At 49.4% G+C, this 12,540-nt stretch overlaps 1 protein-coding gene across 2 annotated transcripts in view; it reads left to right on the top strand.

The window, feature by feature from the left end:
* lpgat1 (lysophosphatidylglycerol acyltransferase 1) overlaps positions 1-12,540 on the top strand; it is a gene marked incomplete at both ends in the record, with an annotated part of 38,058 nt that overhangs the window by 14,575 nt on the left and 10,943 nt on the right. The window contains 3 exons of one of the 2 annotated variants that reach the window (XM_080541184.1): positions 1,028-1,123; positions 2,493-2,776; positions 7,614-7,736. In XM_080541184.1, the coding sequence (XP_080397310.1) occupies positions 1,028-1,123; positions 2,493-2,776; positions 7,614-7,736 (503 nt within the window). Of the gene's footprint in view, positions 1-1,027; positions 1,124-2,492; positions 2,782-7,609; positions 7,737-12,540 lie in introns of both variants that reach the window. The other variant, XM_080541183.1, reaches the window with a different exon arrangement.

Here is a 12,540-nt window from a genome sequence, read left to right as displayed (position 1 = left end):
AGGTTTACTTAATACAATTACAATCTGGGTGGCGGGGGGGGGGGACTCTACTGTTGTGGCTGCTAATGTCCAAAGACAGGCGCCTTCTCCACTCTGTCTGTGTTGTGTGTGTGTGTGTTGTGACCCGGTTGTGGATTTAAACCAGTACATTTGTGACATGTTCTAATGCTTCGCTCCTTATATCGCCAACCAATCAAATTGTTCTGACTTTTTCTTTTGAAACACAGAACTACGTTTCAACGTGTGTTGAGAATCACAACACAAACTCGCTAGTCAAGCCAAAAATACTGCAACAACGCAATGGATTGAGTGAGTAATCCACACTGCTACCTAGTTAACTATAACACTACATTACATTGTTAGCAGGCTCACAGATCATTACATCAGATCCCGACATGAGGACCAAAGCATTAGAACGTGATACATGATGGAACCCTTATGTTGGTATGAAGGTGGAGCACGTTTGGTTCCTGAGTGAGCGAAGCGTGACTGGTAGCGGTCGAATACTATTGACGCCGATTAAAAACGACATTTGGCAGCATGGGACATTCGGATCGGAAAGAGGACAGATATTTAGTTACCTGCTGCTAGTCAAGGATCGTGGTGGTGGTGGTGGTGGTGGTGGTGGTGGTGGTAATTGGTGGTCTTTCAGAGAGAGATGGAGAGAGAGAGAGAGAGAGACGGAAATTGAGAGAGAGATAGATATCGGTCTCTGGTCTCTGTACCAACATTGCTGACCTGATGTGTGGACTGATGACCCACCACATCTGCATCCTCAGACCCACCACACCTGCATCCTCAGACCCATTCATCCTCTCTGTGCTGACAGCAGTGGCAGAAAGGCCCAAACGCCAAAGCTTCTCAGCTCCAGCTACAGAGAGAGAGTGTGTGGATGTAGATGTGTGTGGGGGTGGGGAAGAGCGCAGGAGGGCGGCTGTGGTGCAGGAGGTAATGCCGGCGTCTAATGATGTGTGTGTGAACTGACGTGAACTGACAACAGTCCCGTGCGCCTGTCCCCCTTTTATAGGTAGTGCGGAAGATGATGTGGTTGATGGACCACGTGTTCAAGTACACCAACTTTGGCCTGGTGTCTCTCATCCACGGAGACTTCTTCATCAGACAGGTAAGAGTTCCACTCTTCCACAAATGCTTTTTTAGCCCCTTTTAAAAGGGGAATACTACTACTAATAGGCTACATTGCTACTGCAATGTGTTTTTAGTTTTTTCTTCTTCTGGGATGGTTGCAACTAGACTAGACTAGACTAGATTAGATTCAACTTTATTGTCATTGCAGAGTATAAGTACTAGACACTGAAATGCAGTAGTAGTAGTAGTAGCAACTATGAATGGATACGGCTAATTGTTGCCCCTGGTTAAGAGCGATTTCATCACGCACACACGCGCGCACACACACACACACACGTAGATGCAGTGACTCATTTCCCCAGCGCTCCCCAGCCGTACATGGTATCAGTGAGAGGGCCGCTGTTTCCTCCAGCAGGGGTGGTGGTGTGTTCAGAGAGGACAGTAGAGCGGTTGTTGTTGTGGTCCAGTAGCCTGGGCCCGGCCTGGGTTGACCCCTGCGCTGAGTGGGTCCAGCTGGGACACACACAGAAACACAGCAGAGTTCTGTCTGTGTGACAGGGGAGAGAGTCCAGAGAGACACAGGAGAAGAGAGCTGATTCAGTTAACGCTGGGGAGCCCTGCTCAAATCTCCCCCCTGTTCTTTTCCCACTGTCCTCTCCTCGCATTCTTGCGTCCTCCTCTCTTCCCCACAAATAGCTGTAAACGCCCGCGCACGTGCCAAAACATCTGGCCCTACCTCTCTGTGTCTGGTATGGCTCTCACACAATTTGAACATTGACCCCTTGTGTCAACCCGACCAAAACACATACCAGACACAGATTGGTGCATAAAGGGACGTAGTATATCAAACGGGATCTCTATCTCGTGCACACACACACACACACACACACACACAACGCATCGTACGTCAATCCGGCGTCTGTGTGTTGATGCATTTAAAGTGCCTTTAACCATGCCTGCAAACTGCTAAATCAATCCAAGCGCTGTCCTGTCCTTGCGGTACTCTCACTGCTAATGCCCCCTAATGTTACCATGGCAACCTCACTGACCCCTAATGTTACCATGGCTAATATCAACCTCACTGCCCCCTAATGTTACCATGGCTAATATCAACCTCACTGCCCCCTAATGTTACCATGGTGGCTACTATCAACCTCACTGCCCGTTAATATCAACGTAGCTTTGTGGTTTAGCACCACACTGACACACACACACACACACACGCACGCACACACACACGCACACACACACTGCATCCTGCTGGTTGAGCTGACGGTGACATCATGCCACCCCTTTTTTTTCCTGTGCCCACACACACACACACTCTCTCTCTTTCTCTGTCTCTCTCTCTTCTCTCTCTCTCTCTCTCTCTCTCTCTCTCTCTCTCTCTCTCCCCCCTCCCCCAGGGTAAAGCCCACCGGGACAAGCAGCTGGTGTACCTGAAGGACCACCTGGACAGGTACTACCACAGCCGCGACAGGAAGTGGATCGTGCTGTTCCCCGAGGGCGGCTTCCTGCGCAAGCGGCGGGAAACCAGCCAGTCGTTCGCCAAGAAGAACGCCCTCCCGGCCCTCACCCACGTCACCCTGCCCCGCCTGGGGGCCACGCAGGTCATCCTCAGGGCCCTGGGGCCGCAGCAGGAGAACGGCAGCCTGGGGGGGGGGGCTGGGGAGGCTGGGCCCCCCCCACTGTCAGGTAAAGAGACACAGACACACACACACACACACACACACACAGCCTGGGGGGGCTGGGGAGGCTGAGCCCCTCCCACCGTCAGGTAAAGAGACACATACGCAGGCAGGCGGGTGGGCAGGCAGGCAGGCAGGCGGGCAGCTGCGAGAAATGCAGTCAATGGCTGTTCATACAAAGTCCTCTCGACGACACTACACCCATACAAGTCATGGGCCTGCTCTCCACACACTCCCTGGCCTGTCTCAGCCAAGCCTCCCAGCAGCCTCTAGGCCTCCCTAGGGTCACCTGGTGGGGATGAGAGAGGGCTTGACCTGCCACCTCCCCTGACCCCCCCCCCCCCCCCCCCTTCTCTAATCCTGCAGCCCCCCCAGCCAGACACGGGGGTACAGCCCCCCCCCCCCCCCCCCCCCCCCCCCCCCCCGACAGAATACCGTCTCACACCTTCTTATCAGCTGCTGTGATGGCATGTTGCAGTTTGTCACAGTTTCTTGACGTTTTTTTTTGAGTTTTATCTTACTGGTGACCGGGAAGGTTGTGAGTTCAAGTCCCACCTGGGGAACACCACCACTAGTGTGCCCTTGAGTAAGGCAATCAGCCCTCTGTTACTCCAGGGGGAAAGGGTGTCCCTGTAATTCGCAATTGTACGTCGTTTTGGATTAAAAGCGTCTGCTAAATAACAAATTCATTCAAATTCAGCGTTCAGAGGGAGTCAGACAGGCACACACGGAGGACCCCGAAATTGCATCCAGGTCCCTGGAAACCCGGCGGCGATGAGTGGTAGAGGATTATTGTGTCTGGAGACCAGCCCTAAATACACTGACGGAGGAGGGGGATGTCTCTGCAATTAAGAGGCACAGAAAATGAGACGGGTTTTTTCTTCTTTTTTTTTCTTCTTTTTTTTTGGGGCCCTCCCACTGTCTTCCAAAGGCAACAGTGCTCTCTCTGTCTCTCTCTCTCTCTCTCTGTCTGTCTGTCTGTCTGTCTCTCTCTCTGTCTGTCTCTCTGTCTGTCTGTCTCTCTCTCTGTCTCTCTCTCTCTCTCTCTCTGTCTCTCTCTGTCTGTCTCTGTCTGTCTCTCTCTCTCTGTCTGTCTGTCTGTGTGTCTGTCTGTCTCTCTCTCTGTCTCTCTCTCTCTCTCTCTCTCTCTCTGTCTCTGTCTGTCTCTGTCTGTCTCTCTCTCTCTGTCTGTGTGTCTGTCTGTCTCTCTCTCTCTCTCTCTATCTGTCTCTCTCTGTCTGTCTGTCTCTCTCACTCTCTCTGTCTGTCTCTCTGTCTGTCTGTCTCTTTCTCGCTCTCTCTCTCTGTCTCTTTCTCTCTCTCTTGCTCTCTCTCTCTGTCTCTCTCTCTCTGTCTGTCTGTCTGTCTGTCTCTTTCTCGTTCTCTTTCTCTTTCGCTCTTGCTCTCTCTCTGTCTGTCTGTCTCTTTCTCTCTCTCTTGCTCTCTCTCTCTGTCTGTCTCTTTCTCTCTCTCTCTTTCTCTCTCTCTCTGTCTGTCTGTCTCTCCCTCTCTCTGGGCAGAGGTAGCCCAGGGCTTGCTGACTCACAGCGAGACAATGGGGGGGAAAAATAGGATTTGATGTAAACGGTGAGGAGTGTCTCTGTGTGTCGGACATGACAATGTCACCCGCGGTGAAGACGACACCCGGCACAGACGCTGTAAACCCAGAGAGCCACGACAAAACGCAGTCTCTCACTGGTCGCGTACTGTACCCCCCCCCCCCCACACAGATAAGATAAAATCAGATAAACAGCCGTTAAAGAGCCTGATAAGGGCATTCAGACAAATCTCCTAATGGGGTTTGAAGGAGGGAAAGTATGCGGGACGATGACTCATTCGCCAGGTTATTTGACGATGTTGTTCGGTGGTGCACAGGACAAATTCTTTCCTGATGTGCTTCTCCGTTAATCAGTCTACAGGTCTTATCAACCCTCCGTGTCGCCGGGACGGGAACCCTTCCTCGTGATTGGTCGAGAGAGAGTGGCCTCATTGGCAACTAAAAGGAACTTTGTTCTTATGAGTCCTTCCTTTTTTACGATGGTTTTATGGCTCGGCGTGGTAAACTGTTGATGCGGCGTTTGAACGAGCGTCATTTCCTGTGTGGTCGGTCACGCTGCGGCAGGGAGCAGCGATGGCTGTGATTGGCTCTGAGGCCAAGGCATCACGTTGGGAAAAGTGAAAAGTGAAAATAACCCCCCCACACACCAGGGTTTCCGTTAGAAAAATTTGCCGTCGGACATCGTGTCCGGGAAGAATTCGATTTACCGGACAAACGTGATATATTCCGGTCATCATATTAAAATATAATAAAACATTTTTTTTTCAAAATCATATTTTTTTTCTTCAAAATCTAATATAGCTGTTTGTCGCGGTGATTACTGTTGTGTAGCGGCCTATATATGCCATTTAATGTCTATTTCTCATCCGATACGATTAGATGCGAGCTATATAATAATATAACATGATTTGACGCATGCGCGCTATGCCATGCGTCAAATCCAGCGCTGAACGGGTCCAGCGCTGAACGGGCGCCTCACTGGGAACTGAACAGACAGCATCGATCAATGAACGGACTCCACATTACGTTAACTGAAGTTTGTTAAATTGTTTGGGATTAATGTGAGTTTTCTATTTTCTCTTTCCAGTTTTACCCTTTTTTTAAAATCAATAAAACAACGTCATTTCTATAAGTCTCGCTGGTTGGAAGGCATTTCGTTTAGCTCGGGAGTATGACAATGGGAAGAACATAACTGTTTATTGAGAAACAATTGATAGGCAGTCTGGGATACGTATATAAAGAAATACCACAATGTCTAGATGTATAACATTTTATTGAACAGTAGCAAGCATGTAGGCTTCTGGCGTGACACGGCTAGCCTAATTTCCGTTCATATGCCTTTTATCAGATAAAATAAAATAGAATAAAACTCTTTGAAAATAAATAGGCTTTAAATCAAAGCTGCAAAGTGTCTCTCCGCAACTTGCAATGCGCATTAGCCGTGTGACCTTGCCCTCCCCAAGGCGACTTCGGTCTGCAGTTTTAATTCGGTTCTGCAGAGAGAATCCTCTCTCTGCAGGCACACTGGAGACGGGAATCAAGCAGGCTATCTTGGCCAGTGTGGCCCACTCTGGGTAAATTTCGCTGAAGTCTCGGATGAGGACTTCGCAGGCTGTTGAGAAACGCAAGCCCCCATAACCACGAAGCGCTGTCATGACACCGATGGCATCTCGTTGCACGTTTGTGGCATCGATGACCGGGGCTGTGGCTGGTGCTGAGTCATCATCGCTGGTCATTTCTTGGCCAAAATGACCAATGATGGTCTGGATGGCCGGTTTAGCATATTCTTCAAGCGCTGAGGGGACGGAATGAGTGATAATGAATCAGTGATGGCCTATTTTTTTTTTATGACAAAATGACATCAACAGCCAGATTAACTGAAAAGTAGGAAGGTTTAAATGTTATCCTGTTGTTTTCATCATTGTTGTTATTATAGCCTAATAATTATTATTGTTATTATGATGATGATAATTATTATTAGCCTATGATGGGCGGCGGCCATAGTCTACATTTCGCAATTTAGACAAGCATTTTAGGTTATTCAAAAAGGATAGGCCTAAGAATTATACTATGCATTTTGCAAACAACTTAATTAAACAGGCTAGCTTCTACTTACCATCCTGCGTCTGTGGGTATTGGGAGGGGTTCAGAAGGATGTCGAAGCTGTTCAGTACATCTAGGGAATCTTCGGGGAATCGCTCGTGTAGTGCATCTACTAGATGCTGGATGTAGCGTGCTCGGGCATTTTTAAACGCCTGAACGGACCGGTCACCTACATGTGTCACTCTGACATCATTGTACAGGCCGTCTTGGCAGTCCGCCTGGAACTTCACTTCTTCGTTCTACGTTTGCGTATTACTATGGTGGACGGGTTGGCAGGGTTGCCAGATAGGCATGGGTTACCGCCGAATGGGCTACTGTGTTTAAGCGGTAATAGACTGGTTAAGCTGTAATCCCATCTGGCATCAATCCCATGTGGCACCTGTGCGCTGTTTCGCATAGGCCGGCCTACACATTAGGAGTCATCATCATGCCGGTGTCAAATCATATCATAATAAAAGAAATACATAGCCTATATATTCGTCTTTTTTAAAATAGAAGGAATCAGAATGTGAACTTTAGCGAATTGTATTCAAAGGGAATTATTTTCACCGGACAATATGTCCGACGACTTTTCCATTTGTCGGACTTCAAGAAATTTTACCGGACAAAGACCGGGAATTGCCGGTTAACGGAAACCCAGCCACACACACACACACACACACACGTCCATAAACACACACACACACACACACGCACACAGGCGCACGACGACCACATGTGTGTTTGGACCCCGTCACTGCCTTATGTCACCGGTCAGAGGTCGTAAGTCAGGAGGTTCATCCTCCGTGAGTCACCTGCTGCTGCTGTCTGTGTGTGTGTGTGTGTGTGTGTGTGTGTGTGTGTGTGTGTGTGTGTTAACCAGGCACATCTCTCCTGGCAGCTTTATCCCCCTCCCCCCCTCTGAGTCCTGAGGACACACAGCCCACTCGGACACACACACACACACACACACACACACACAGCCCACTATGACAGACACACACACACTTCCCTTACTACTGTCATCTGTCCCTCTCACTCTCTCTCTTCCATCTGTTCTGCCCCCCCTCCCCCCACCACCACATATCATCCTCTCTGCCCTCATTGCCATAATAATGTCTCTCCCTCCTGCCTTCCTAACACAACCTCTCCCCCCCCTCCCTCTCCCACCCCCCCACCCTCCCCCCTCATGCAGGTAGTAAACCCAGAGGTCTGCAGTGGGTGGTAGACGTGACCATCGCCTACCCCAGAGCCAGGCCCATGGACATCCAGACATGGATCTTTGGCTACAGGCCGCCCACCGTCACGCACGTGCACTACAGGTAAGCCCCACGCTCACGCACGTGCACTACAGGTAAGGGGGTAGGTAGGCGGTAGGTAGGTTTTTTTTTCCTCCCCTTGTTGACTTAAATCCTTAGAGAGCGGTGTGTGTTGTCTTCATGGCCCCCACCCCCTGCGCTGGTCGGTCACATCGAGGACCTGCCCTCGTCCTCACGCCAGGGGACAGGGATGGGGGGGGGGGGGTCCAACCAACAGTGCTGTTTTTAGTCCACCCCCCCTCCCGCAACACCATATCTCTCTGACGCCCACTGGGACAGTTTTCTCACTCTCTATACAGGGAGAACTTTGAACTTTGAGCTTTTATGACTCCGTGGACTTAAAGAGATGCAGTTAAAAGCGTCACCCCCCCCCCACACATCCCCCCTCCTCCCACACACACCTTTAGCAAACACATTAACGCTCCATGGCATTGGGTCAACACGGGCACACCTGTAGGAAGAGAGATGGCGCCGATACAGGATGTGATGTTTTGGTGCTAGGACCCAGCCAGCCTCTGGGTAGTTGTTGTAGTAGTTGTTGTAGTAGTAGTAGTAGTAGTAGTAGTAGTAGTAGTAGTAGTAGTAGTTGTTGTAGTAGTAGTAGTAGTTGTTGTAGTAGTAGTAGTAGTTGTTGTAGTAGTAGTAGTAGTAGTAGTAGTAGTAGTAGTAGTAGTAGTAGTAGTAGTAGTAGTAGTAGTAGTAGTAGTAGTAGTAGTAGTAGTAGTAGTAGTAGTAGTAGTAGTAGTAGTAGTAGTAGTAGTAGTAGTAGTAGTAGTAGTAGTAGTAGTAGTAGTAGTAGTAGTAGTAGTAGTAGTAGTAGTAGTAGTAGTAGTAGTAGTAGTAGTAGTAGTAGTAGTAGTAGTAGTAGTAGTAGTAGTAGTAGTAGTAGTAGTAGTAGTAGTAGTAGTAGTAGTAGTAGTAGTAGTAGTAGTAGTAGTAGTAGTAGTAGTAGTAGTAGTAGTAGTAGTAGTAGTAGTAGTAGTAGTAAGTAGTAGTAGTAGTAGTAGTAGTAGTAGTAGTAGTAGTAGTAGTAGTAGTAGTAGTAGTAGTAGTAGTAGTAGTAGTAGTAGTAGTAGTAGTAGTAGTAGTAGTAGTAGTAGTAGTAGTAGTAGTAGTAGTAGTAGTAGTAGTAGTAGTAGTAGTAGTAGTAGTAGTAGTAGTAGTAGTAGTAGTAGTAGTAGTAGTAGTAGTAGTAGTAGTAGTAGTAGTAGTAGTAGTAGTAGTAGTAGTAGTAGTAGTAGTAGTAGTAGTAGTAGTAGTAGTAGTAGTAGTAGTAGTAGTAGTAGTAGTAGTAGTAGTAGTAGTAGTAGTAGTAGTAGTAGTAGTAGTAGTAGTAGTAGTAGTAGTAGTAGTAGTAGTAGTAGTAGTAGTAGTAGTAGTAGTAGTAGTAGTAGTAGTAGTAGTAGTAGTAGTAGTAGTAGTAGTAGTAGTAGTAGTAGTAGTAGTAGTAGTAGTAGTAGTAGTAGTAGTAGTAGTAGTAGATGATGATGATGATGATGATGATGATGATGATGAGGGCCTAAAAGATGTCAACAACACCATGTCACCATGGCAACACCACGCTGGCTAACTGGCTAGCAGAGCCAAACCAAACCCATCTGTTCTGGGTGGCAGAGGGACAACGTTTCTGCCGGAAACGGATTTGTTGGCCAACCGCCAACCTAAGTATGATATGATAGAATTGCGTGATTAATAATAATATAATAACCTTTATTTGTATAGCACTTTTCCTGCAAACGTTGCAGCTCAAAGTGCTTTAATCATTATATAATCATCATTTAATAATTTAGTCATTTAAAGGCAATATTAAAAAGATGGATTTTTAGTCTTGACTTGAAAATATTTGCTGAGGTTGCATCCCTAATGTAAACTGGCAGTACATTCCACACTCATAGTCATAGTTTTATTACATCATAGATATACTTTAAATGAACACAATAAATGATTGATCCATGAACTCCTAGATGTTGACCCCAGGCAGATTTTGTAGTTCCTGGTGTGAACGTCCAGTTTAAGATGTGGTTCTATTAGTCTCTATCTCCCTTCATCTCTTCATTAAAGGATCCCTCTCTCTCTCTCTCCCTCTCTCTCTCTCTCTTCTCTCCCCCTCTCTCTCTCTCTCTCTCTCTCTCTCTCTGTCTCTCTCTCTTTCCCTCTATCTCCTCTCTCTCTCTCTCTTCTCTCTCTCTCTTCTCTCCCTCTCTCTCTCTCTCTCTCTCTCTCTCTGTCTCTCTCTCTTTCCCTCTATCTCCTCTCTATCTCTCTCTCTCTTCTCTCTCTCTCTCTCTCTCTGTCTCTCTCTCTTTCCCTCTATCTCCTCTCTATCTCTCTCTCTCTATCTCTCTCTCTTCTCTCTCTCCCCCCCCCTCCCCCACCCCAAACACACACACACACACAGCCAAGCTCAGGGCGTTCTGCAGCGTGGGTCATCTCAGGTTGCCTTGGCTGCCCCCCCATGACGTTACTTCATTGATGAACGCGTCGTGCATCCGGCGTGTTTCTAACTTGACAGGAGTGACGTGACACTTGGCAACATAGCTCTTGTCCTCTGTGCCCCTCCCTTCCCCCGGTGCCAAGCTTAGTTCCCTGACTCTGCCCTCTCAGGAGGTGAATCGGGTTTATATATTCTTCACAGATTTTTTTTCCACTTCACCGGCTTAATAATGTTTTTTTCTCCTCCCTGTCCTTGTTTGATACCGTATACCGCTAGGTTTTAGACTGGGCATCAGTCAGCCTGAACTATGTCTTAGTGTCGCTCCCTCTCTCTCTCTCTCTCTCTCTCTCTCTCTCTCTCTCTCTCTCTCTCTCTGTCTCTCTCTCTCTCTCTCTCTCTCTCTCTCTCCCTCTCTCCCTGTCTCTCTCTCTCTCTCCCTTTGTCTCTGTCTCTCTCTCTTTCTCCCCCCCCTCTCTCTCTCTCTATCTCTCTGTCTCTCTCTCCCTCTCTCTCTCCTCTCTCTCTCTCTGTCTTTCTCTCTCTTTCCCCCCCCCTCTCTCTCTCTTTCTCTCTCTGTGTGTCTCTCTCTCTCCCTCTCTGTCTCTCCCCCTCTCCCGTTCTCTCTCTTTCTCTGTCCCCTGCCCACTCATCTGAACATCCAGGTCTGCCAGCATGGCTGCGGTCATCTGGGTGTTGGCTGGAGGGTGGGGGGTTGACGTAAGACAGTGATTTGTGAACCCTTGCCCCCCCCCCCCCCCCCCTCGGGGGAGAGGCCCTCTGCTGGTTCAGATTAAGGCTAAAGACTCATTAGTCTGTAATTAGAGAGGCTGGAGAGAGGCCACCCCCACCCCACCCAGGGACACCCCCCCCCCCCCCCCCCCCCCCCTGCTGGGCCACCCCACCCAGGGGACTCTCCTCTGGTCCACGGGCACCACCCCCCCCCCCGCTGGGCCACCCCACCCCACCCAGGGAACTCTCCTCTGGGGGAGAGGACACCACCCCCCCCCCCCGTAGATACACATACACACACATACACCCTCACACGTAGACACACTCTCACACACACATAGACACACTCTCACACACACACGTACACACACACACACACACACACAGACGACACCCACACACGTAGACACACTCTCACACACACACACACACACACTGCATCACACTGGGGATGTAGCTGAGCTTAGCTGCGTTACTGCAGGTGCAGAGTTAGCTGCGTTACTGCAGGTGCAGAGGTCAACAAGAGGATTAACCTGCCGATTAGGAGTAGACTGAGGCTGCAGATCTGTGTGTCTGTGTCTGTGTGTGTGTGTGTGTGTGTGTGTGTGTGTGTGTGTGTGTGTGTGTGTGTAGCTGTGCCGTGCCGTGCCGTGCCAGTTGAAAAGGGGGTTTTGTTCAACGTCAGGCACAACTTTTGGGAGTAAATGTGTGTTCCAGTCAGCTCATTGACTTCCTCTGACTCTCTAAGGCGGCGTTGGGGAGGCGTTGTGCATTCCTGGTGTTGTAAACACGCGCAGAGGCGGTGGTGTGTTTGTTGAGTCAACCTGACATTTGAGTCGCTTAGCTACACGGACGCACCGAAACGTCATATATATACATATATATATATATATATATATATATTGATGGGTGCTGGGGGGTCTGGATGGGAGGGGGGGGGGGGGGGGGTCGTGCTTTGCCCTTCAGTTGACAGATGAGTTGGGAATATTGAGATGAATCCCCAGTATGCATACAATACACATTTTCTTAATCCCCTTTTTCCTCCCTCTCTGTCTCTCTCTCCCTCTCCCTCTCCCTCTCCCTCTCTCTCTCTCTCTCTCTCTCTCTCTCTCTCTCTCTCTCTCCCTACCCCCCCTCCCCCCTCCCCCTCCCCTCTCTCTCTCCCTCTCTCTCTCTCGCTCTTTGCATAATCTCAATCTCCCAGATTGTGTTGTTATAAAACCCTCTCAATGGCAGATGTGAGAGCTATGTGGGTGTGTAGAGGTGGAGAGGGATTGCGAGAGGCGGGGGGGGGGGAGGAGAGGAGAGATGGGGAGGGGAGGGGGAGGGGAGGAGAGGGGACAGGAGGAGAGGGGAGGAGAGCAGAGGAGAGGAGAGGGGAGGAGAGGGGAGGAGAGGAGAGGAGAGGAGAGGAGAGGAGAGCAGAGGAGAGGACAGGAGTGGAGAGCAGAGGAGAGGAGGGGAGGAGAGCAGAGGAGACGACAGGAGTGGAGAGGAGGAGAGGGGAGGGTAGGAGAGGAGAGATGGGGAGCAGAGGAGAGGGGAAGAGAGCAGAGGAGAGGAGTGGAGTGGAGAGCAGAGGAGAAGAGGGGAGGAGAGCAGAGGAGACGACAGCAGTGGAGAGGAGAGGAGGAAAGGAGGGGA

Source organism: Nansenia antarctica (genome assembly GCF_963989245.1).
Source record: "Nansenia antarctica genome assembly, chromosome: 1".
In the NCBI taxonomy this organism is placed as follows: domain Eukaryota; kingdom Metazoa; phylum Chordata; class Actinopteri; order Argentiniformes; family Microstomatidae; genus Nansenia; species Nansenia antarctica.
The sequence above is the reverse complement of the archived record's forward strand: the minus strand, read 5'-3'. Positions and strand labels throughout refer to the sequence as shown.